Source organism: Nothobranchius furzeri, chromosome 11 (assembly GCF_043380555.1).
Source record: "Nothobranchius furzeri strain GRZ-AD chromosome 11, NfurGRZ-RIMD1, whole genome shotgun sequence".
Lineage (NCBI taxonomy): Eukaryota > Metazoa > Chordata > Actinopteri > Cyprinodontiformes > Nothobranchiidae > Nothobranchius > Nothobranchius furzeri.
Genome location: NC_091751.1, coordinates 43451361 through 43475191, shown reverse-complemented (window position 1 = coordinate 43475191; position 23831 = coordinate 43451361). Strand labels below are relative to the sequence as shown.

Below are 23831 nucleotides of genomic sequence, written 5' to 3'. Positions count from 1 at the left end.
AAGAACTTATTTTACTTAAGTAAAAGGTGAAACTGGGAAAAATATGAACATGGTGCAAAAGTCCATGTTTGTCAGTAATTGAACTTAAAAGGTGAAACTTACGTATGGGATGGACTGAGTCCATGCAAAGCCAGATAATTCAAGCCTTCATTAGTTATAATTGTGATGATTATGGCATACAGCTGATGAAAACCCCACATTCATAATATCAGACAATTACATTAATCAAAAAGGTTTGATATTCTAGAGTCAGGGTGTCACACTCCAACTCGGCTGTCAATGGTCATTCAGTCTAATCGGGCCTTTCCACCAGACGCGTAAGCATCGCGTAACATCTGCGAAACGTACACAGCGATTAGCCGCCGCTGTAGTGGGTGGGTTGTTTTAGAAACGCCCCAGACGTCCAGAAAGTTTCCAGAAAGTTTCAAAATGAAATCCACATGTAAATTTTCAATTGCCTAACTGGTGAACAAAGTGCTCAATTTCCTTTGAAACCTCCATGGTTGAAGTAAACAGACATTTTTGAATACATGCTGCCAAAATCTAGAGTAGTGCTGGAACTCTCCTGTGATTTTGTGACCTCATTTAGACCTTAGAACACTTTCGCTGACGTTTGGCGTCTGAAACACTCCCGATTGGACAGGAACTTACAGGTAAGCGCTGCTCACACATCCAGTGGAAAGGTAAGTTGAATCTCTGAAATAAATGGACTTTTGCACCATACCTCCCCCTTGTACCTGTACCTAGCCCAACCTGACCCACAGGTTCTTACTGACCTGTCCTTGATCTTGTTGGTCCGCTCCACTGCGTCTATGTCCATCCTGATCTTGTACTTGACATGCGGGGGGACACTTGTCGTCCAGGGGTGCATGTCCATAAAGACCAGACCGGTCCAAAACTTGTTCTCCTCCAGCAGGTGCAAGGCCTGATGGATCATCTGGGGTTCATCTGTGTAGGCCACAAACTTATCCAGACTAACGCACTGCAGACACACACGGACATTAGAAAGCGATGGATTTGGAGAGGTGGCTTCCAAATGGGTTGTTGTGTTAGGTTTTAGTTTAGATGGCAAAAAATGTATCTCATATGACTTGTGCTTCGTGTTTTTGTACACCACCTTAGCAGTGCCGATCCTCTACAAATGATGGAATATGGTGGTAAATTATCTGCTGCTGTCATTTCTAGCAATGGATTTCAGATAAAGCAATAAAACAGACCAGCGTCAAACATTTTCCGTTGTTGTTTGTGGCAGTTTTCATAAATATCATATAAGATGTAACCAGTGCTTTCCACACAGCCTGCTCCTGGTATCAGCTCAATAATAATTTCATAAGCTGTTTGCGCACAAGTTTCTTTTATATCTCCTGAAGTCGACGACTGCCTGAAGTCTAAAATTCAAGGAAGATAACCGACGTCATCTGATCTGTTTGTGCAGCATTTGTGCTGAATCTATCCTGTTACTCCTTTCTGCAGTCACCTCACCAATAAGCACATGTGACCCAGTTTCACAGCCTCCGCCGTGTTTGATAAATCGAGTTGTGTGCTCTCCTTTTCAGGCCTCCTCCTTGTCTTCCTGCATTCTTCTAGGAGATCATTAAATTCCTACTCACAAACTTGCCTCACCGTTAAGCTATCGTGCTATATTGTCTTGCAAAGATCAATCCCGTTTTTGAATGAAATTCTTCATATTAAATTTAAAAAGATATTTTCTTTGTATATAGCATTCTTTCCACGTTCGACATTTTTAACATCGACTTTGTGGAGTTCGTATTTCCTAAAAATTTGATTAGTTTCTACTCTTTCCCTATGATGAATCTTTTTCTTTACAGTCGTGTTTTGCATCCACCAGGCATTAATCTGGAAATTACAAAGAATAATTCAATGTTTTTTCAGGCTTTGAAAAATACAGAATGCATTTAGTTAATTTTCAAAAACACAAATTGTCTTGGAAAATCAAATTAAAAGTCTCCACATAGCATCGAATAAAGATATGTAAAAACACTGATCCTGTAAATCTTTAGAGAAACGTTTTTTGCAACTTCTAACCTTTTTTTATTTAACAAACACATTTATGATTACCTTGTTTTCTTCCTATTTTCTCAGTTCCTGTTTTCTAATACCACACCTGCCTTTAGTAAAGCAACAATAAATAGTTTTTTAAACTTTAAGCTACAGCTTTAATGTTGACTTCAGTGATTGTTGGGTTAGAAACTTGTTTAATATTTGACATCAATCTGCAGCCCTTATGCGGTTTTGGCAGCCCTCGCTCACCAAAAACCACAATAGATGGTTTTGTGGTAGGTGTCCTAGGGGGCGCTCTTTACCTACTTTAGGGCTGTTAGCTTTAATGCTAGTGGTTAGCATTTTCAGTTCACCGATCGCCAATAAAAAGCACAAGAAGAAAAAGAACAAATGTTTGCCTTTTTGTTGGCATCATGGTGGAGCCTGGAAATTAAAGTAAGAGAGTAATGTCTTTGGAGGCAAAGTAAAGAACTAAAACCAGAGGAAACATCAGTGCGGCCTACACTAGTTTGAAGGAATTAAAGGAGGCTACAAAATCACAGACTGATGGTGACCTGGCTTTGTTGTTACTGGACTTGTTAGTAACATTTTTGTCCAACAGTGTGGATCTTTTTACTTTGTGGTTTATTTTAGTACCAGTTGGCTCATGTTAGTGTTAGCTCGTTGTTAGTGCTAGCTACAACAGGCTGCATCAGGGTTGTTTACAATAGTTGTAATTCCTCTTTCAATCAGTAGGGCAGAGAAGTGGGAAACTGCTGTTACTTTTGCTGGGTGACTGTGGCACAGGAGTTAAGTACTCGCCCCGTAATCGGAAGGTTGCAGGTTCAAGCCCCGCTCAGTTTGTCGCTGTCGTTGTGTCCTTGGGCAAGACACTTAACCCCCCATGCCTGCTGGTAGTAGTCGGAGGGACCGGTGGTGCCAGTGCTCGGCAGCCTCGCCTCTGTCAGCGCGCCCCAGGGCAGCTGTGGCTACATTGTAGCTCATACCCACCAGTGTGTGAATGGGTGAATGACTGATTGTGTTGTAAAACGCCTTGGGGGGGTCCAGGACTCTAGAAGGCGCTATATCAAACACAGACCATTTACCATTTACCATTTACTTTAAACATAAACCATTAAAAATATCAGATTTCCGGTTGTACTTTATCGTGTTTTGTTTATCTGTTTGTGTTTTTGCATCTACCCAGATTTCTCCTTGGGTTTCTTGCCTGTACAATGAACAATTCTCCACAACGAATTAAAGATATTGAACTGGCCCCCAATAAAAAATAAAACCATACCCTGCTCTCCATACAGCTCTGTGTGTTTTTCACAGAAGTGTTTTTCCTCAAAGTTGTTAAGAAGGCCAATACAAACTTGACGCATGCATATGCATCAAAACGCATTCACAAAACTCTCACACTATGTTCCTTTCCCACACACTTTAAAACAGCATACATAATATCCCATCACACACACTCACAGAGCTCTCCACGTCTCCAGACACACCGTGGCTAATGTCTCCTTTCACATTACTGTACAAAACATCGAGTGCGCTCGCAGAAAGACGAGAGACCACTTCCCATTCATCTTTATGGGAACATACATTCACACCATAAAGATGGGCTGAGGAATAAAGAGCCTCAGTGATGCACGTGTTCTAACGGGGACTCGAGTGTGAGAAACATTCCCCCCCCCCCCGATGGAGTGAGAGGACTGGCTGCTAAACTCCAGCAGCTATCCAAGGCCCAACACCAGCTGACGGCTATACCTAATTGGCTAAACTGATTGGGTTTGTTTGTAATGCTCTGAAGTGTCTTGGCGCCGAACTCTAAGACAAAACAGAGATTGAGATTCCTCCGATGATGGGGCTCTCCAGAATCCTTGGCCCCCTTTTTAACGAGGACAAGAGAGGAGAGAGGGAGGCGTGAAGGAAGTAAAGAGTGATTTGCCCACTTTTGCACCGAAGCATACGCGTCTCTTTCAATGCCGACTCGTACATTAAAACCAGTGCTGAACTTGCGAGGAGGGTGACTCATTCCCACCTACTCTCTACTTTATCACTGGCTTCACAATGGAGGCGAGGGAAGGAGGTGACAGCACACTTGTTCTCTCCACCTTTCAACCTGATGGACGGGACAGAAGCTATAAAACTGTGCTAAGTAGTTTCATCTGTCTCAAAAGGCTTAGCTGGTATCTGCAGGGAGCAGGTCTGGCTGCTTGTCACTTCACTCTCTACAAAAAAATACTTTTATTCTTGCAAAAAGAGACAAGCTCTCTACCTCTCCATATTGGTTGAACATGTGTATGATCTGGTCAGTGATGTTAAAAATATTCCTCCAGTCAAAGTTTGGCATTCCCGCCTCTCTCCCATTTTCTGGTCCGGTGTGCAGGAAGTTCAGAACATCTTTGGTGGTGAGGTTCGATTCGGTCAAGCTGTTGTCCATGAAGTGCATCACCGTTGGGTTCCTCAGGGTGTCCTGGATTGAAAGTAATGACAAAACAGCAGCATTACAGCGATCTAAAGGAAAAGTTCTAGAGTTTTGAATCTTAAAAAGTAGTCATGAGTGTTTGAAAATGTTTGAGGAAGGGCAGAATATCAAGTTTATTGTGTGTAAAAAAGCTGAAAATGTGAAGAAAAACATTTTTAGCCAAAAAAACAGAACATCAACACAGTTGGGAATTATTTCAGCTTTGCATCCTAGCTAAAGCATAGCTGAAGAAGCTGGAGAAACAAAATTGCAAGAAAATACTCGTGTATGAAAGCAGAAATCTGGAGTTTTTCTCAGACGGCACCACCTAGAGGCAGAAAAACGTATTGCACCTTAAGCCCCTCCCCCTACTCCCATGATTACGACTCAAAGCAACTCCTCGCATTCATGATTTCACACGTTTAGCCAGGCAAAACAGCTAAAAAACATTGCTTAGGATTCTCGTGTTGTGCTGTTAATTTCTGATAAAATTCATACACACTTCCTGAAAAGGAGAAAACTCCAGATTGCTGCTTTAAGTTGACATCACGCTAAAGTGGTATGTAAAACTCATTTATGATTTTTCTGTTCTCTTTTACTGGGTCAAGACAATAATACGATGTATTAGAAGATAAATTGCATCAAACTTGCAAACTCTGTTGCAAAAATTTCATCATGGAGTATTTTATTCCATCCATCCATTTTCTTCCTCTTATCCGGAGTCTGGTCATGGGGGCAGTAGCCTAAGGCGAGAGGCCCAGACTTCCCTCTCCCCAGCCACTTGGGCCAGCTCCTCCGGGGGAATCCCAAGGCGTTCCCTGGCCAGGTGAGAGACATAGTCCCTCCAACGTGTCCTGGGTCTACCTTTAGGTCTCCTCCCGGTTGGACGTGCCCAGAAAACCTAACACGGGAGGTGTCCAGGAGGCATCCTGACCAGATGCCTGAGCCACATCAATGGGCTCCTCTCAATGTGGAGGAGCAGCAAATCTACTCCGAGCCCCTCCCAAATGACTGAGCTTCTCACCCTATCTCTAAGGGAGAGCCCAGCCACTCTGCAGAGAAAACTCATTTCGGCCGCTTGTATCCACAATCTCGTTCTTTCGGTCACTACCCAAAGCTCATGACTACAGGTGAGGGTAGGAACGTAGATTGACCGGTAAATCGAGAGCTTCACCTTCTGACTCAGCTCTCTCTTCACCACGACAGATCGGTACAACGCTCACAACCCTGCAGACACAGCGCCAATCCACCTAGCGATCTTCTGCTCGATCTTTCTCTCACTCCTGAACAAGACCCTGAGATACTTAAACTCCTCCACTTGGGGCAGGACCTCATCCCTGACCCGGAGAAGGCATTCTACCCTTTTCCAAATCAAGACCATGGTCTCAGATTTAGAGGAGCTGATTCTCATCCCATCTGCTTCACACTCAGCTGCGAACCGCTCCAGCGAAAGCTGAAGATCACGTTCTGATGAAGCCAACAGGACCACATCATCTGCAAAAAGCAGAGACCTGATCCTCAGGCCACCAAAACGGATGCCCTCAACACCGTGGCTGTGCCTAGAAATCCTATTTCCTATTTAAAAAGAGTATTTTACTGTATTTTTTTTTCATCATTCATCCTCATTTTTTTAGGTTTGGTTTCCAACTCTGAAGATGCTTCACGTTTCTCAACCATTCCGACTCTTAGAAACTAATTTAGGTCATGTTCTAAACATGCATAACGTCTCTGTAACTACTTCAAGAGAAAATATGTGATGCAGATTTTTTTGAACATGTTAAATATTCCAGCAGCACCAGCGTACAGCTCTTGAACTCACATAAGGATACTGATACTCTTGTGAAAGTTTTGCAGCATTGTGGGAACTAGCTGTCGAATGCCATGTGACCAAGGATGTGGTTTCCAATGTTGTCCGATTTAAACCCACATAATAAATGCAGCAGAAACTTGTGACCTCGGCTTTTGCTGATTGGAATAAGAACCATTACTAATAGGTCAAGTCCTGTTGTATTTGTGCTGCTTTTAGTCTGCAGCAACTTTCTCAAAAATTGAGATCTTTCTGAGGTTTGGTGCTTAAGAGACCTAAAGAAGAAACAGCAAATTAAAGTATGGATTGTGGAGGAGGGACCTGACTATAATGTATAAACGCCTTTTGCTGGTGGTCGGAGAAACCGGTCGCGCCTGTGCTCGGTAGCCTCGCTTCTGTCAGTGCCCCAGGGCAGCTGTGGCCACACTGCAGCTCATCACCACCAGTAAGTGTGAGTGGGTGAATGGTTCACTGTAAGCTTTGGAGTCCTCCGACAGGCAACTATTTAAGAAATATGTAACTTGAATAGATAATAAAGCTTTCTGTTATATCGTTCCTTTTAAACATTCTTCTCCTGCAGCTGAAGCTAGTTTTGTCTCTGAATTAACTAGTTAAATTATTTCCAACTATTAATGTGTGCATGCATTATAAAAATCATGCACAAAATGTTTGGTGCTTTTCGTACCCTGATCATGTTCATCTGAACACTGCTGTGAAAGAACTCCCAGAGCTGAGGTCCCACCTCCTCCCAGGTTTTGGCCAGGTTCTGGAGCCTCTCTATCTCCTCAAACGTTGTGTTGGCCTGGATTAAAAAGTAAAAAAATGCACAAGTTCTATTAAATTTGACAAACATTTTTATACTAGTACACAAAAATGAGATGACATGAACGATCGATTCAACTTCTGCCCCCACACATTCAATTTATTGTTCGATCCACTCCTCCTCATCCTTTCCTCCCTCAGCCTGCAGACCTTCCACCCTTTTGCGGAGTCGTTTACATCTGGAGTCCACTCATTTCACACAGGGTGGTGGTGCAGGGGGATGGTAAGTGTGTTGTAAAAAAAAACAATAATGGAAAAAGAAAGAGGTGAAGGCTGGCCCTTACGCTCTTTAATATCTTGCGGACAGCTGGGGAGTCGGGCGTGTACAGAATCTTTCCCATCAGCAGGGGTTTGACTGAATTCCACACGATCTTTGTGACAGGGTTGGACTCCAGTGTCTGCATCAGGGAGTTGCAAAAAGGAGCTAAAGGCAGAGAAAATGTAAAAAGGCTCAGTAACGGAGAAGAAGCAACATCTGAAAGAGTGACGATATCTTCACAGCTGGCTTTTATTCAGATGTACGACGGACTTTTTCTTTGTTTGTTCAAATGATTTAAATACATAATTTTAATTTAAAAATATACCCTACATTTAGTCATAGTGTTACTCTCATTCAGCCAATAAAGTCGGTAGAAGCATTACTTTTTCTGCCAGAGCACTGAAAGGAAACGGGAACATTTGCAAGGTAACATCTTGACAAAGACAGAAAATAAATAAAATGTCCTTCCATGTTTAACTTCCAGGAACATTTTACAGTTACTGTGTTTTAATTGCAGCAGTTTCTTGTTTTTTCACCTGGAACAGCTGTCCAAACCTAATTTTGAGTGAAAAGCAGCTGCTAGACGGATCCTTCAGCCTTGTGTCACCATTAAAAACTCTTTTCATTTGCATTCTAAGCCTTTAAGTGAAATAAGTAGTAAATTCTAACTTTTCAGTGAAATGTGAGGAGATACAAGCTGTTACACAACAACTGAATGGAGCTTGTGGTATGATTTCCTGACATTATGTTATTTTCTTACTGGTGGAGTCATCGTAGACATAGTTGTGGTTCTTGCTGCCGTTCACCCCCAGAAAAACCTTGTAGTTGTTGTCTTCATACCAGTTGAAGGACAGGACCCTAGACCCTCCTCCTTCTGGGTACCCACAGAAGAGGCTTGACACACCAGACATCAGCTCGGTGAAGGAGGGGGGACCTCCAACTTGGAACAGAGAGGTGAACACCTTCAGGAGCTCGTGAGAGCTTTCTCGTTTCATCAGCTGTGGAATAAAAACGTAGGTTGATATCTGGCTTTTGATCTGATTACGCTTTAACGGTGTAGTTTACTTGTTCAATACATTAGCAGACTTCTCAAATGTAAATCAATGCCTTGAGAGTCTTTTTTTAAGCTATGATGCTCCTGATCTGAGATGCAGAAGTTTGCTGGTGCAGAGGTGAGCTGAAAACAGGACTGCTCATTATTATGAATGAAATGCACACACCTCGCTTCTGATTGGCTAACAGAACGCATTCAGCCCTATTGCGAAGTCACAATCACCAACACACTTCTCTCTTTGTCTCTCTCCTCGCTGCACTTTTCTTTTTAAGAAGCCTTCCTGTGGGCGAGCTTAAGCCAAGATGGGCGAGGCCTTGAATGCAGATTCACAGTGTGACATAGATATGTGAGGATTTTCAAATCCTAGCATTTCACCGTCTATTTTCTATCAGAAGCAAACGCAGGGGATAGGAGACTTTTCATGTTCAGCCTGCATGAAAAACTCAAAGTAACAGATTATATTCAGAAACAATCATTAAAATGGTTTTTCGGTCAACCACACCTTTAACGCTCTACTGGTTTGGTTGGAGTTATTCTTTCCTCTGTTGCCCATCATGTCAGTCAAGACTAACGGGGTGGAGCCAGTGTGTCATTGGCTGCTAATTCAGTCAGACAAAAGCAATCACTCACAAAGTAACCCTAACCCTAACCCTCGAACCAAATGCTTCAAAAATGTCATCCAAACAACTCAAAATATTGTTTACTGAAAAACCACTGAACTCTACCTGTTCTGCAAAAGAAAACAGGGCTAAACTAAGTTCATGCAACGCCGCCATCTTTCATGACCATTGACCTTGAAAGTGTTACAGAGAACTACCTTAAACTGTCCGGTCATGTACGGTGACCAGAAATCCAGGCAAAACCAAACGATGTTGAAGGATTAACCAATGGCGTTGCAGGTCACACCCACTGGCTTGACTGACGGATTGAGACATTCTGCTGTAAAGTCTCATTATGAAATGAATCAGCCATGGTAAAAAACAATATTAAGAAACAAAAGCTGCCTTTGTTAAAAAGACGTTATGTAATTAAAACTGCATGAATTAAATAAAAATGGCTCAATATTAATTAGGAATATTATGAAAAAATTACTTTTGAAAAAAAAAAACATTATATTAATAAAGACATTTTAAAAGAAGAATGAAAAAATATTTCATAATAATGAGCTTAGATTTTACATAACATTCTGTTATTTCATCATTTAATTGTCAGATTACATGATTGTCTAGTATTTCTTCATGTAGATATTTATTTCATAATGTCTTACTTATTCATTGAATTTTGAATACTTTTGAGTTCCATAGATATGAGGTTAAATTATTTCCAACTATTAATGTGTCATTATTTCAAAATGATTTGTAAATTTGTGCTTTGTAAATAAAAATAATTAAATTAAGCACAGTTTTCATGTGTTGCATTCTCAATTTTGATTTGAGGGACAAATCTAAATGAAATACAAAATTGCACATTTCATATCGAACCAACATTCCTCAGCTATTTTAAATAACCAGCTTATCTGAAGCAAAATGGCCAAAAACTGCAGTAAATTGGTGTTTTAAATTTTCTGCAATAAAACTGATCATCTGTGCTGCAGAGTTAAAACAAATTCTATCCCTGGGAGCGTCTCCAAGCAGATACGTAAATGTCAAGGTTGTCTTAGGGGTGTCTAAACAATTAGGCTTTTTATCAGTTTGACCTTCATCGTGTAATTATATACAAGACGAGGATATTTACATTTCTTATTTTCACTCATACCCTGTGAATTTCATAACGTAAATAATCATGAGAAAACAATAGTTGAAAGATAAGCAAACATGGTGGACAGTCGATGGGTGAGCTAAATATCCTCCTATTGACTGGATAAAAATAGCCCCCCCGCCCTCCCCGATGTCTTTCATTTCCTCCTTTTAAAAGAAATTATGAGGGGGGTAACCTGAATTGCTGTCATTTGGGAAAGGAAGGCATTTGTCCAGGAACATCTGTGGTAAATATACTTCCAAGAATTTGTGTTCCATAAATAACATTTTTTTTTGCCATTGAGTAAAACGATTTGAAGTAGTTTTGTAAACATCTCCTAAGAGCAGAACTTTGTGAATGTGTACTCTTGATTTAAAACTCTAAAATCTGCCTCACTCACTACCTCTTCCTTCATTTCTCAGTGAGCTAAAAAAAAGAAGCAGAGGTGGGTAATGAAAGAATTTGGCTCGCCTCTCTGTCACCACGGTGACACAAAAGGTCCCACCTACAGGATGTGTCACCTCAAAGGAATGTCCCTCCTTCCTCTCGTCCTTCACTCTCAGCGTGCCTCCCACCCTTTTCTTTCTTTCTGTCACCCCTGGCCAGGAGTGTCTATACGCTCCCTCCTCTGGGACACACGGTGAACGTGCCAAAGCACACATCTCATTACAGGTGTGCAGGCTAGACAAAGAGTCCAAGTGAAAATTCAAGTGGTCTGATAGAAATCTGCACTTGGCTCTGGTTTCAGGTTTTAGAAACTCTTTCTTGGCTAAGCACAACTTTTTAAAGTATGTCTGACGGTATTTCCAAAGGTTGGAATATTCTGCAACAACGGAGAGAAATTTGCAAGAGATATTTAAAATTGTGGTAAAATAAAAGTATATGAAGGCAAACTAAGCAACTTTTTCCTTTTTTTAAATCCTTTTCTTGAGCCACTATTTGCTAAAATTACCCTTTATAGCAGACAAACTCATCTGCTGGCCCGCGGGCCACTTACAGCCCGTCAGACCTTTCCACCCGGCCTCCCAACCCTTTGGGCCCTAACACTCCCCAATTAAGGGACTTTGAAGTTTAGCATCAAGATTTATGTCCCAAATATCAAAAACTGTTTATGTTCTCCAAACATTGAAACTACAATCAAAACAGTTTAGATGGAAAACAAAGCCATTTAAAATATTAATAAATGAAGATACAAAAATACTTTTACTTTATTTTAGAAGAGCATCTGCCCCTCACAGTGTCTGCTGGAAAAAACTCTGGCCCTTAATCAGATTTAGTTGAGGAGCCCTGCTTTACAGTGTGAATGAAAAGTCACTCAGACCCCCACCACCTTCTGTGACCAGAATATTGCACTTGCAACTTCAGAGTGCCAGCCGGGTCCCTGTTGGACTTAGTAAAAGCGGAGCTAACATGTCAGCGCTGCAGTCTGTCTCCAGCAGGTTCCCTGCATGGTTTAGATCATGAACACCCCTGATTGGTTTGGTATAGCAATGAACCACTCCTGTAGAAACTAATGAAGGCTGAGGAGACATTTCAGCTGTTAGATTAAGGGCTTTAAAAAGACGAACACACATCGAGGAGATAAACTTCACTTTTGCTTTGACTTAGGGACTCTACGGGGTTCTAAAAGCAATCCAAAACTGCAACATGTCCCTTTATATATGCATCGATGAAAGCAAATGACGCTGAAGCAGGGTACTCTGCTTTGTGTTCATGGCTTGAGCTGCAGACCTGCTAACTTTACATTTTTTAAGGGTTAGCACCAAAATCTGCCATGGCTGTTGTGTAACTATCTGTTCTCAATTTTCAGCCAAAAACAGCCATCTCTTTGTGAGTCAACCACGCAGTCTAAACCATCAAGTATTTTACCTTTCTAGTATTTCAAACAGCTACTACATAGACTTCATTTACAATCCATTGGTAATTTGCTATATTTGTCCTATAGGCGTTCTTATCACACGAGCATGCAAACTCATATGCATGGGCATGATCTGGGCTTACAAAAGTTGAAAAGGTAGATCGGTAACCCACATGTCAAACCCCTACATTGTTGAGTTCATCACTCAGCCTCCTCTTTTTCCAATTCTCAATCATAGAGCAGCGGAAAAGGCGAGTTTCCTGCTGGACTAAAAATACTGGTGCCTCTGATCCTGCAGTACTGCGGAGCAGAAGGGGAGCGCTAACGAGCACGGACTTGGGGAGCACTTACAACTTGGATCTTCTCCGATGCTGCTCTGAGAACCTGACCCCAGAAATGCAGGTCAATCCCCTGGGATCTGCTGTCCAGAACCTGAGGCATCTATGAAAAAAAAAAAAAAAACTTTTTTTAAATCACAAGAATAAAATGAGGACAATTATTCAAATGAAATGGAATGAATGCAGATCAAACAGCAGATTTAAAAACAAGTGTCTATTTGTTCATTTTGTGCCTTGTGATGATAGACGGATAAACACACCAAGGTCAAAGATGAGTCACACTAAACAACAATCTTTAAGTTCTGGAAACTTCCAAGAAGTGTTTTTCTTTGAGGAAGGAAACCATTTTTGTGCACTTTCTTCACATTAGATTTACAGGAATTGCAATTAGCAGCCCACTGAGCAAAACACTAACACTGTCCAATCCAGTTGTTGGTATTAATGCACTTTGGATCTAACGTAGCAACAATGGAAATAGTTGGACTACTCTCAAAAGTTGAGATCAATCATTTGAGATGAAACACAGAAGCATCATCATCGCCCTGAAGCTCCATCAGTGCCCTTATGTTGAGAAACCATCACAATAGGTGTTAGAAAGCGCCTAGTCAGGGCAAACTGCTAAGGCTGAGGGAACCGTGTGTGCCAAGACAAACACACACAAGAGATATCCTTCCTCTTGCATTCCTTGTGCCTGCATTTCAATGAATGAAGGAAGGAGGGAGGCCGTTTGGCTAAGGGTGGGGAGAAAAAAGTGAGGGAACAGGAAGGGAGGGTGTTGAGAAGCTAACGGAGAAGGGAGTCAAGAACTTATTAGGTGTAGAAAAGTTGTTAAGTCAGAGGTCAAAATGGTAATGGGCTTTGAAATTAAAACAGAGATCATGACTCAGATGCTTTTACCCGGGGAGAGCATTTTCTCACATGAATGCCAAAGTTCACATGTAAAACATTTCTGCCTCACTCCTAAGCTAATTCTGTAGAAAAGCAGACTCTTGAAGAAAATTAAAGGCATTAAATCTGATATGTAAATCATGTTCAGATGGTCCCATGTGAGAGCACGGACGCAGCCTTTTCCAGAGGAAGAAGGTATTCTTTTTTTAATTTTTTTTCCCCGTGTCCTGTCTGGCTGTGAAGCAAACAGAATTGATGTCTGAATGCTGGTGACAAGCCTTACAGATTTACTCTCAGGTGGAGCATCAAAGCTTCTGCTTTTAATGTCACGCCTGATACTTAAAACTTTATTGTTATTGTTTTTTGAATGCTTTGTAATTCCAACCAGACACGGAGACAGAGGTGAAAGGGAAAGGAAGAGACAAAGGGGGGGGGGGGGGGGTTTAAAAAATTAAACAATCAATGATGAACAAGAGTCTGCTTCTAGACCTGCAGAAGGAGAGAGAGAGAGAAAAAAAGAAAAGGGACACACAACAATACAACAGGAGTAAGCTATCACTGCGTCAACCTGATGAGGAAATATATAATCAACATTGTTTAACTGAACAATCACGATAATAAATCACAGTGCATTTGGTGCCAACCATAGTCTTAAGACATGTGTTGAACGTGCCCAAGTCCATACTTATGAGAGCACCATGTGAGCACCTGTGTGTGTACCCGCGCTTGTTTATGTAAGGTTTCTCTATAGGATCGTCCAATAGAGAGTGTGAGGGGCCACAGATCTGCCCCCCAAAGATGCGTAGGAGATGGAAGGAGCTCCAAGTCTCAGAGATCCAGGAGCTGCCCCAGAGCCCAGGGACCCCTGGGAGACTGCGACCAGAAAAGCCCCTGCCCCCCTTGAGAGGCGCAGAGGATTGCCCCGGGGGGGCACAACCAGCAGCCGGCAGAGTCCCGAGGAATATCAACGGCAAGCCCACAGGCCCGCCCGCAGCCTCCCACCCGCAAGCTGGCCGAGCTGGGAACCCAGCGACCCGGGACCCAGGGGCGACCAGCCCCGGCGGGGACCCAGCAGAGCCCAGGGACCCAGACCCCACCAGGCAGCCACCGGGATTGATCAGGCAGATGCCAAAAATCGTAAACCCCCTGACCTGGGAGCCACGAACACTCCACACCAGGTGTGGCGGGGGAGGGGAGACGAAGATGTATAGCAGCAAAAGAAGTCCCAGGAGAGGGGAGGAGTCAAAGGCCCCACCTGACATATACAGTCATACACAAACACAGTCACACACTCCCTCCCTCATGCTCACACATACACATACAACCTAAGACTCACAAAAATGCACGCCAGACACCCACTCATAATCCCCATACACACCCTATTCACTCTGGTCCCGGTATTGCTGCACAAAGGGTACAACCTTCACTGATTCCCAGAGTTCGACCCTTTCTGCTGGGTTACTGATGAGCAGGCTCCCCCGCCCAACGCCGAGCAAAGTGACCCACCACTCCAGACCCCAGCCAGACGGCCAGATCCCCCTCCTAGCCTCCAGCCCCGGGAAGCTAAGCGACAACAGAGGTGTGCTAAGACCCCTGAAGGAAGAAGGTATTCTAAGGAAATGGCTGCGTGATTCACTTTGCCTGCCAGATGGGTGACTCGCATAGTTCCACTAATCAGAGAAGCCTAAAATGATGTCGCTGTGCACCGCGTGTGCAACAAGTTTGTGAGAATATTCTCTAAAGCTTTGAGCACATTTGATATTTTCTAAAAACAAAATTATGATTGCAAGACATTTTTTTTTCAGATAAAGTCTGTAAATGTCTGATGGGACCCAATTGCATCAAACCAACAAGGAAGCACAGAGGTGGCAGTGTGGTGATGTGGGGCTGTATACACGCAGAAGGAAGAGGACATTAAATGATGTCTGGATTATACGAAATGCTTACTCGTGTGTTTACACTCTGTGATAAGTAGCTTAACAGCGAGGAGGAATACGTCCGCATAACAATCCAAAGCACAGTGCCAAATGTTTAAACTGCTTCTGAAGAAGAAGGAAGGAGAAACCATAGGACGACGGAGTATGCTGTCTGTCTTGAACTGGAGAGCGTTTAGGGCTTTTTCCAAGTGGCATGGCTAAAATATTTTGGAATTAAGATTTTATAACGAATGAACCCGTTTATAGATGCGTGCCACTGTAGTGGGTTAGGTGTCAATAAAACTAGAACTGAAAACAAAATATTTTATTCCAAGTACAAAAAACTCAAATTTGTTCAGAATTTTTTGAAGCATTGCTTCGTTGGAATGCAGATAAATGAATTAGGTGTGGGAATATTTCTGCATGGAAAAGCAAAGCCTTTGACAGACTCATGTGACAATTTAACATACAAATATTTATGTTTGGGTTCCTCTTTCATTCTTCAGAACACAAAACAAACAATACAACAGAATGGGGACTGAACTCGTAGAGCTACCTGTTGGCTCAGCGTTTGTAGCAGATGCAGTGCCCCTTCTTATGGGATACCTTACAGGCTGTATAAGCCCATTACTGAAACAGGCCAAGAGGGTTAATGCTGTGTGAATTCCCTGAGCCACTCAGCTGACTCACCCAGCCTGAACCAGAACACATGTGTATACTAAGCAAACTACAACTAGGCCAACAAAGCTTTGGCGGCAGCACCTGGTTTCTTCATGTCTCTAGGAGGAGTTTTCCCCACAAGTGATAAGAATACATGTGGCCCCATATTACGTAAAAAACGTGAGAGTGAGAAAACAAGTTCGATCTGCGTTCCAACCCTCGCCTATGGTCACGAGCTTTGGGTGGCATTAAAAGAACAAGATCGCAGATACAAGCGGTCAAAATGAGTTTTCTCCACAGGGTGAGAAGTTCGGTCATCTGGGAGGGGCTCAGAGTAGACCTGCTGCTCCTCCACATCAAGAGGAGGCAGTTGAGCTGGCTCGGGCATCTGGTTAGGATGCCTCCTGGACGCCTCCCTGGTGAGGTTTTCTGGGCACGTCCAACCGGGAGGAGACCTAAAGGAAAACCCAGAACACGGCTGGCCAGGGAACGCCTTGGGATTCCCCCGAAGGAGCTGGCCCAAGTGGCTGCGGAGAGGGAAGTCTGAGCATCTCTGCTCAGACAGCTGCCCCGCGACCCGTCTCCGGATAAGCGGATGAAAATGGATGGATGGATGCTTCTCCTAATCATTGTTTATTTTCAAAACCACAAAACTTTTGCTACTTGTTGAAGGACAATGATAAAGTAGTAATTTTTAAAAGACATGAGAGCAATTGGCATCACTCACACCACTGGACAGATGAATGAAAATCTCAGACAGTGATCATTAGATGTCTAACTGATGGCTGTCACAGCTAAACCACCTTCGCTAACACAAAATAACAACTCAGCACGTTTTAAGGATAAGGAGCAACAGTTTGAGACATTAGTAGCTGACACTGACTCACATCCCCCTAAACTCTAACAGGTTTTTACAAAATTGCACGAGATTGCACATGACTTTTTTTTTGGACCAAAGAGGCTATAACTGTGCTTTCTCTAGAGGATTAGGCAGTGTGTAATATATATTCCATCAAAAATGTCGTCACATTTTAGTTAACAAATACACTTAAATGGCTTAAAATAGTGCATGTGGTTCATCCTCAAACTCTGACTCAGATCATTGCTCATGCTTTAGGTTAGAAAGAAAGAAAGAAAGAAAGAAAGAAAGAAAAAAATCTTATATAGAGCCTCTCAAGATAAAAATCACGAGGCGCTTCACAAAACAAAAAATTTAAAATGTAAAAAAGAATTTAGAAAATGATTAAAAATATGTTTAAAATGAGCTACAATAGACAATTGTGATTAAAAATGTAGAGAAAGAGAGGGAGAGTGAATAGGAACGAGGGAAATCAGTGGATCCTGAGGAAGGTGGAATGGGTAGGGAGAGTAGGTCACACCAAAACCAGCTTGAACAGGTGAGTTTCAGCTGCTTTTCAATGGAGACCACTGATTCCACTGATCTCAGGCTCAGGGGGAGAGAAAGCTCTTTTGTGGACGAACGAGCAGCGATACATTTTATCTGCCCAACAACCATGTCACACTTTGAGAGTGATAGCCGAAGCTGAAAATAATCTGTTTTGCTGATCTTGTTGCAAATATGAAACTTCTTTTTAAAAAATCACAGGTTGCACTCTCCGGCTTCCATTTTTAAACATATCTTTCCAGGCAATCTCCATTCTCTGTGCAAATGTTCCAAAATGAAAGTGCCCGACTCCATTAGAACACACAGTGCTAAGATGGAGAGGGAGGATAGATGATTGTGGGGAGTGGTGCAAGACTGGGTTCATTTTGAAACTGACAAACGGAAATAGTTTTTAAAATTTCACTCAGATTGCTCTTGGGAGAACTCGTAGGGGCATCTGCATGGGAATGAGGACATCACAAAAATCCTGAAGAGCTTTTGAGCAAAATGACGAGAACATCCAACAGGCATCCTAAGATTTGAAAAGTCATAAAAGGCAACTGGACTTCCTTTGATGTTTGAAGATGTTTCACCTCATCCAAAAGGTTTCAACTCTCAGGGTTGCCATGTCCTGGATTAATGATAATCTACCTAAGGGGACTCATTAGTCTCTGAACTTTGATTAGGTGATGTCTTGATATTGAGATATTATAAAGCATTTTTAATTAAAGAGACAATGTGTATTTGTACCTTTAATCTCTGGAAACATCCATTAAAATGTTGTTGAAAATAGATAAAATTATGTCCAGTAGTTGAAAAATATTGGCGCATTTGTAACATAAAACCATAAAAATCTAAAGTACATCTAGCATCTTTGGGAGATGTCTAGATGCTATCTTTCCTTCAGGTCGGCTCAGGGTCCTGCGTCTTTCGATGACATCACACTAGATGATTGGAAGAACTTATGATTTACGGAAGTTACGTTACCACGTTAAAAAACATTTAGGCAGTAAGAAACACAATCTTAATAACAAAACCGCTAAACTATTTCCAAAATCTATGCAAAAGAACAGAATTGAAAAATAGATGCAATATATTTTGGCCGAGTGTTATCGCCGTAGTATGACGATTTCATCGGCAGACGCAGACCGCCAAGCTGATCCGGAAACTGCAGCGCCAAAAATCTAGCATCGGCATTGAATTCTCTCAATGGAATTAAATGAAGGACCATCAATGTCTGAGGACTCACACCGAGGTCGCATGCTTTCTGCACCACAGGTAACAACATTTACTGTAATAACCGTTAACTAGCGACAGCCACGGTGATGTGGTGTAAAACTACCCTGAAATGTGTGTACTGTCCCCTAATGGCAGGAAACTACACACTGCCCCTTTAAACTACTAACCAGTTTAAAGATCTTGAAGAAGTCCAGATTAGCATAGAGGACGTCTTCTATCCTCTGCAGCCTTTGCTGACTGAGGGCACACATGGCGTTGCGAACCCCGTGGAGTCCCATCCGGCTGGGGAAGATGATGAAGCGCTCCAGCAGAGCCTGGCTGCATGCTATGTTCTTCAGCTGCAGGTCTGGGATGCCGTACGCAAACTACACAATCCCACAAAAGAAAACACAAAGATCTATGTGTTCACTGTTCTTTTAGTGTTGTATAGGTGCACCGTCAAAACTCATCTAAAGCTTTTGCAGTGGTTCAAACTTCACCTGTTCCAGTCGTATTTGTGCATTTACAAGCTGGTGAACAACAGAGTCTGAGAGGTTGATGTCCCTTAACAGGAAGGCTGTTAAAACCTCATCATCCTTCAGAATGTCGTCAATCCTCAGCCCGCGGCCTAAACGGACAATCACGGCCAAAGAAAGAGAAATATCACAATACTGACCAAACTGTTTTTACACCCATCCAATGTTAAATACATTTAACCCATCTTCTTTACCTGCAACTGAAGAAGGATTATGGCGTAAAGTATCCATAAAGTTTGTGAAGGACGTTACATCTCGCCAAAGGCGTCCAAATCGCTGCACCTCCGTCTCGTTGAGCAGAAGCTCCTGGACGTCGACGTAGAATCGTGCTAATCTGGGGTCAGCCAAAAATTTGCTTTAAAGGAAAATGTAGCTTTACGTGAATTTTTCCCAGGTTTAGAAGTTGTTTCTGCTTACATGGAGTTGTTATAGTTGGAAATAACTCCCGGCGACTCCCCCCGGGTTGGATATCTGAAGCAGGGGTTGTTGGCGTTGCAAAAAATACCCTGGATCCAAGGGAGAATCCCTGCTGAAGGCATGGCCTTGTTGGGGAAGTGACCTGAACAAACAGACATCGTATCGTGCTCATGACCTGATTGTGACACACTCGCCAAAAAAGTTTTTCTCTGTTATTCTTCCCAGGAAAAGAATTCCAGCTGATAGAAGTTGATGTTTTCATAGCTAAAGGAGGGGATTAGCAGTGATAGCTGCTGCTGATGTGTCTCAGGAGTTATGTTTTCCTCACACTCATGTTGTTGGTACAATGGATTGGCCTTCCTCAACCACACCAAACCGATGAACAACAGTACAGGCCAGAAGATCTCCACCAGGAAGCGGATCTGGACAGAACCATGTGAGAAAGATATGGAATCATATACAGGTAATAACCTGGATATGTCCAGTTGATCCTAATTCTAGGGCCATCGCATCATTTTCCTTTGAACTTTTATTTGGGAACATTTTTACCTTTTGTCTTTTGCGAAGAGTCCAGTTCTTCCACAGTAACAGGCGGATTTGAGAGCCTGTCTTCATTGCTCTGAAGCTCAACCCCCGGAAGGGATCATCAGACTGTCACAAACCTGCAAGTACACAACTTCACTGGATCACTACAGCCACATTAGGCCAAGAAGTCTGACTAACTTCAAGCTAATGATATAAAATAATTATGCATCCAGCTTATAAAGCCAACAACAAAATGTCACCTGTTTGTTCATGTTAATCAGACAGCAATGGTGCCATCTCACACTGGTTTAATGGTGTGGTTCGACTGTTTATTTAATACATTTGCAGTGGTCTCTAGTTGGAATGAATGCCTTGTAAGTTGTACTCTGAGTCTCTGGATACAAAAGGTCCTGTTTCAGGTTCTAGAAGGATTTAGTCTTCCTGATATTTGAGCTTCTCCCCTCTGATTGGCTAACAGCAATGCGACACTACCACTGACGCTGTTTACTTCTCAATGTTGATGTTTTATCTCCACAAACAACACAAGCCTGGAGTTTTGCCATGCGGTGGAGTTGCTAATGATTAGCTTCTGCTAACCGAGACATTATCTGCTGTTTCCTAGACGCTAAACCAACAACAGCCTTCCCCGTTGCGAGCCAAGATGGGCGAGTCCATGAAGGTTAAGTGACGTAGACCTGTCAGGCTTTTCATTACCTAGAGTTTCTATTTTCTATCAGAAGCTAATATAGAAGATAGGTGTAGGAGACTATTTTCATGCATAAATACTCAAGAGCGACCAATTATAACAAAAAATAATCATTAAAAATGTTTTCTCAGTGAACCACACCTTTAATACTCAGCTTTTCTTGTCATAATCAGGATGTGTCTATCCATCAGAGGGACAGATCTTTTAAACACTAAAGTCTAGGACTGATTGATCAAATCAAACATAATTCCTTTCTCATTAGCTGCTGTTTGTCCTAAGTGTTTTGGTTTGACTCCACTCTCAGCTCCTGTTTGAGACCTGCATGATACAAACGGAGAGGAGCGAGGTCACAGCGGACAGGATGAAGCTGAAAATTCCCTCCAAATCAGTGGGACTTCCTGTAGACCTGAGCTTGTTTGTATGTTGGCACTGCCACAAAGGTGGCAGCAACCTGACTCTGTCTGTACATCTATATTATTAAAGATTGATCAGCAACATGACACTCTTAGTGCATAAATCAAAACAAAATTTTACCTTCCACGTTTTTTTCTGCAGTTACCCTTTTGTGGACTGAAGAGCGGTTTTAAAGTCCTAAATGTTTATCGGGTAGAATTATCATCGATGACCAACATCCTGGTTTTGGCTCAAGAAGCATTCTAAAGATGTCTGAATTAATTTAATCTCTTAATTTAAGTTTGGACTTGTAATTAAACTCATCAGCTGATGTCCTTGTTGTACTTTTTGCCATCAGTTTAAAAAAAAGAACGTAAAGTTATTTCTTCCTTTGGATTTGACTTAAATAACATTTTTGCCAAAATATGAAATGATTTGCCTCAAACCGCAGAGAAATGCTCCTTCAGACAGCTCTTGGTGATGCTAAAAGGATGTTTCTCTAAACCTTTACTGGTTTGTGATGTGGATGCAAAAAGAAATATGGGCATAATCAATACAAATATATAATTATTAAAACTAAAAAAAAAATGCTGTTCCCAAATGCAGATCTGCATACACGCCACGGTATACCTAAAAAGTCATGTGTACGTGCAGATTTGGACCCAAAGACAAATTAATTTTAGAGATTTGGAGAGCAGAAAAACAATAACAAGCACAGGGAGCATCTGGGAATCTTAGATTTTGTTTTTCTAACAGATTACTGCAGCCTGAGACACACACACACACAGAGTAACTGCAGAAGGAGGCGGTTTGTGTCTGACTTCTCTGAAATCACTCTTACTCAAGCAGAAATGTCACACAACAGGATATCGTTGCACAAGACTGCTAGAGTTAATGAACAAAAAGCAATAAGCCAACCATGACAGAAGCAAATCCTCAAAAACACCTGTCAGCTCTTATGGAATCTTCTAAAACACTCAACAAGCAGGTCATTTAGATGCTTACCTGTAATCAAATGCTAATCTACAGTCGCACAGCAACAGAAAAAGAGGTTCACAAATTTACAGAATTAAAAAACAGCTGAGGTAATATAAAAACGAACAAGGAAGCGGAACTTCGGACGACTCAGAGTTGCGTACTCTCTCTGCCTGCAGGTCAGCAGCACTCCTAATCTGATTGCTCTAATCTCCCGGCTCAACATGGGCAGGCTGGAAAAAAAAGACAACAGCCATCCATTTTGAGGTAGAATTAGGTGGATGTCTGCAGAAAAAAGGAGGAAAAGAGGAGAAATCCTGAAGGAGAGAAAAACAGAAGGTGGGCTTCATCAGCAGCAGCAGCCAATCTCGTTTATGTGTCAAAAGACACACGAGCGAGATCAACCTGCACAAGTCATTCACGTCACTCGGGAGGAAAACCTTTCAGAATAAATCAGAGTTTGGACCTAATGACACAGGAGCAGCCAGGACTCAGAGGGTTGTTTTTGTGTTTTGGCGTGTGTCGAACAGGAATGAGAAGACACTCTCTCTCTTTCTCTTGAGAGGCTCAGAGAGGAGGCGCAGGTGACATGAGTGATTGGGTGAGGAGGTGAAGGTTTGAGCGGAGCACATCTAGACCACCTGAGTCTGCAGTGAGCACACCTCAGCCCAAAAAAGATCATCCAGGTTTGAGTGGAAAATTTCAATGTTTGAAATGCAGAAAAATAAAAAGATTCATGATTGAAATCCAAAAATGAGATGTCACAGCATGAAGATCAGCTCCTTTTAGGGGCTTAAAATGAACAACTACATTAGGTGGAGGAGAAAAAGAAGGATGGAAATGGAAATGACATCTAAAAAAGCAGGTTCTGGTTCTAGAAAACTAAATGAAAATCTCATTATAATAATCAAAACTCACAAATAAATCAGAGGCTAGCTTAAATCTCATACGACCTCATTGTTTTTCAGATTTTCTTCCACTAAATGCAAACGTAAAAAGCCAGAAATCTAAAGTTACATGAAACAAATGACGGGAACCAACAACAATCCAAAAGCATAACTGAGATGAAACTGTTCAAATGATCTTTTACGCTTTGATTGGCCAGTCAGCCATTCAGTTCAATCTCAATATCTCACTGAACATAACTAAAAACAAGTCACCCCCAAATCTGCTGATAAACTATAAATGAGTGTCTAATCGTGCTGCAGACACGTGTCGTCAATAATTTGGCACTTCAGTGCATCTTAGTTAAAATTTAAATATTCTGCCTAAAACTGTCAGTGTTGTGCCGTTGTCAGGAAAAAAACTCTTAAATCTGCCACCGCTATTGGCTAAGAGGTACGCTATGACATTAGCTGGCACATTATGATGTCACAATGTCGTTGTGAGCCTGTGTGTGTGTTTGTTAGCCGCTCCACCCTCTCGGTCTGCCAAGCAAAGGCATTTGTTGCATTTTTCAAACATGAGGTGAGAGTGGAGTAAGACTCTGGTAGGGGGTGACTTGCTCTTTAAATAAAAACCTTATATTAAAATTACCCTGAAATTTATAATTATCTTAACATTATTTAAAAAGTGTTTATGTTGGTGCAGAAATAAACGGAGGAAAGGAGGAAAAATCATTCTCAGAACAAAACATTTTAAATATATATTTTTAATTTGCAGCAACAGACCGATGCGTGTCATCTTTCTTCTGGATATTTGAATAATTATGTAATGAGTTTGTAAGAATATATAAACACATCGGTACTTTAAGCCTGACAGTAAAAAAACAACCTGTTGACGTGTTAAAGAACGTAATTGAAACCCTTACGGCTGACTTGATGGAATGAAAATGAAAATTTTAAAGAATCTAAAACAGCAAGTGCAT

At 41.9% G+C, this 23831-nt stretch overlaps 1 protein-coding gene across 2 annotated transcripts in view; it reads right to left on the bottom strand.

Moving 5' to 3' along the window:
* Positions 1-23695, bottom strand: part of abca4b (ATP-binding cassette, sub-family A (ABC1), member 4b) — a 48671-nt gene extending 24976 nt beyond the window's left edge. For both annotated transcript variants that reach the window (XM_070541589.1, XM_015956280.3), the window contains exons 1-13: positions 21995-23695; positions 19915-20027; positions 19694-19787; positions 19366-19507; positions 19143-19282; positions 18913-19040; positions 18601-18798; positions 12360-12449; positions 8120-8357; positions 7385-7524; positions 6964-7080; positions 4283-4480; positions 777-982 (exon numbers count right to left, since the gene is read on the bottom strand). In XM_070541589.1, coding sequence (XP_070397690.1) covers positions 777-982; positions 4283-4480; positions 6964-7080; positions 7385-7524; positions 8120-8357; positions 12360-12449; positions 18601-18798; positions 18913-19040; positions 19143-19282; positions 19366-19507; positions 19694-19787; positions 19915-19980 — 1757 coding nt within the window. In that variant the 5' untranslated portion in view covers positions 19981-20027; positions 21995-23695. The remainder of the gene's footprint in view (positions 1-776; positions 983-4282; positions 4481-6963; positions 7081-7384; positions 7525-8119; positions 8358-12359; positions 12450-18600; positions 18799-18912; positions 19041-19142; positions 19283-19365; positions 19508-19693; positions 19788-19914; positions 20028-21994) is intronic.
* Positions 23696-23831: the final 136 nt, after the last annotated feature.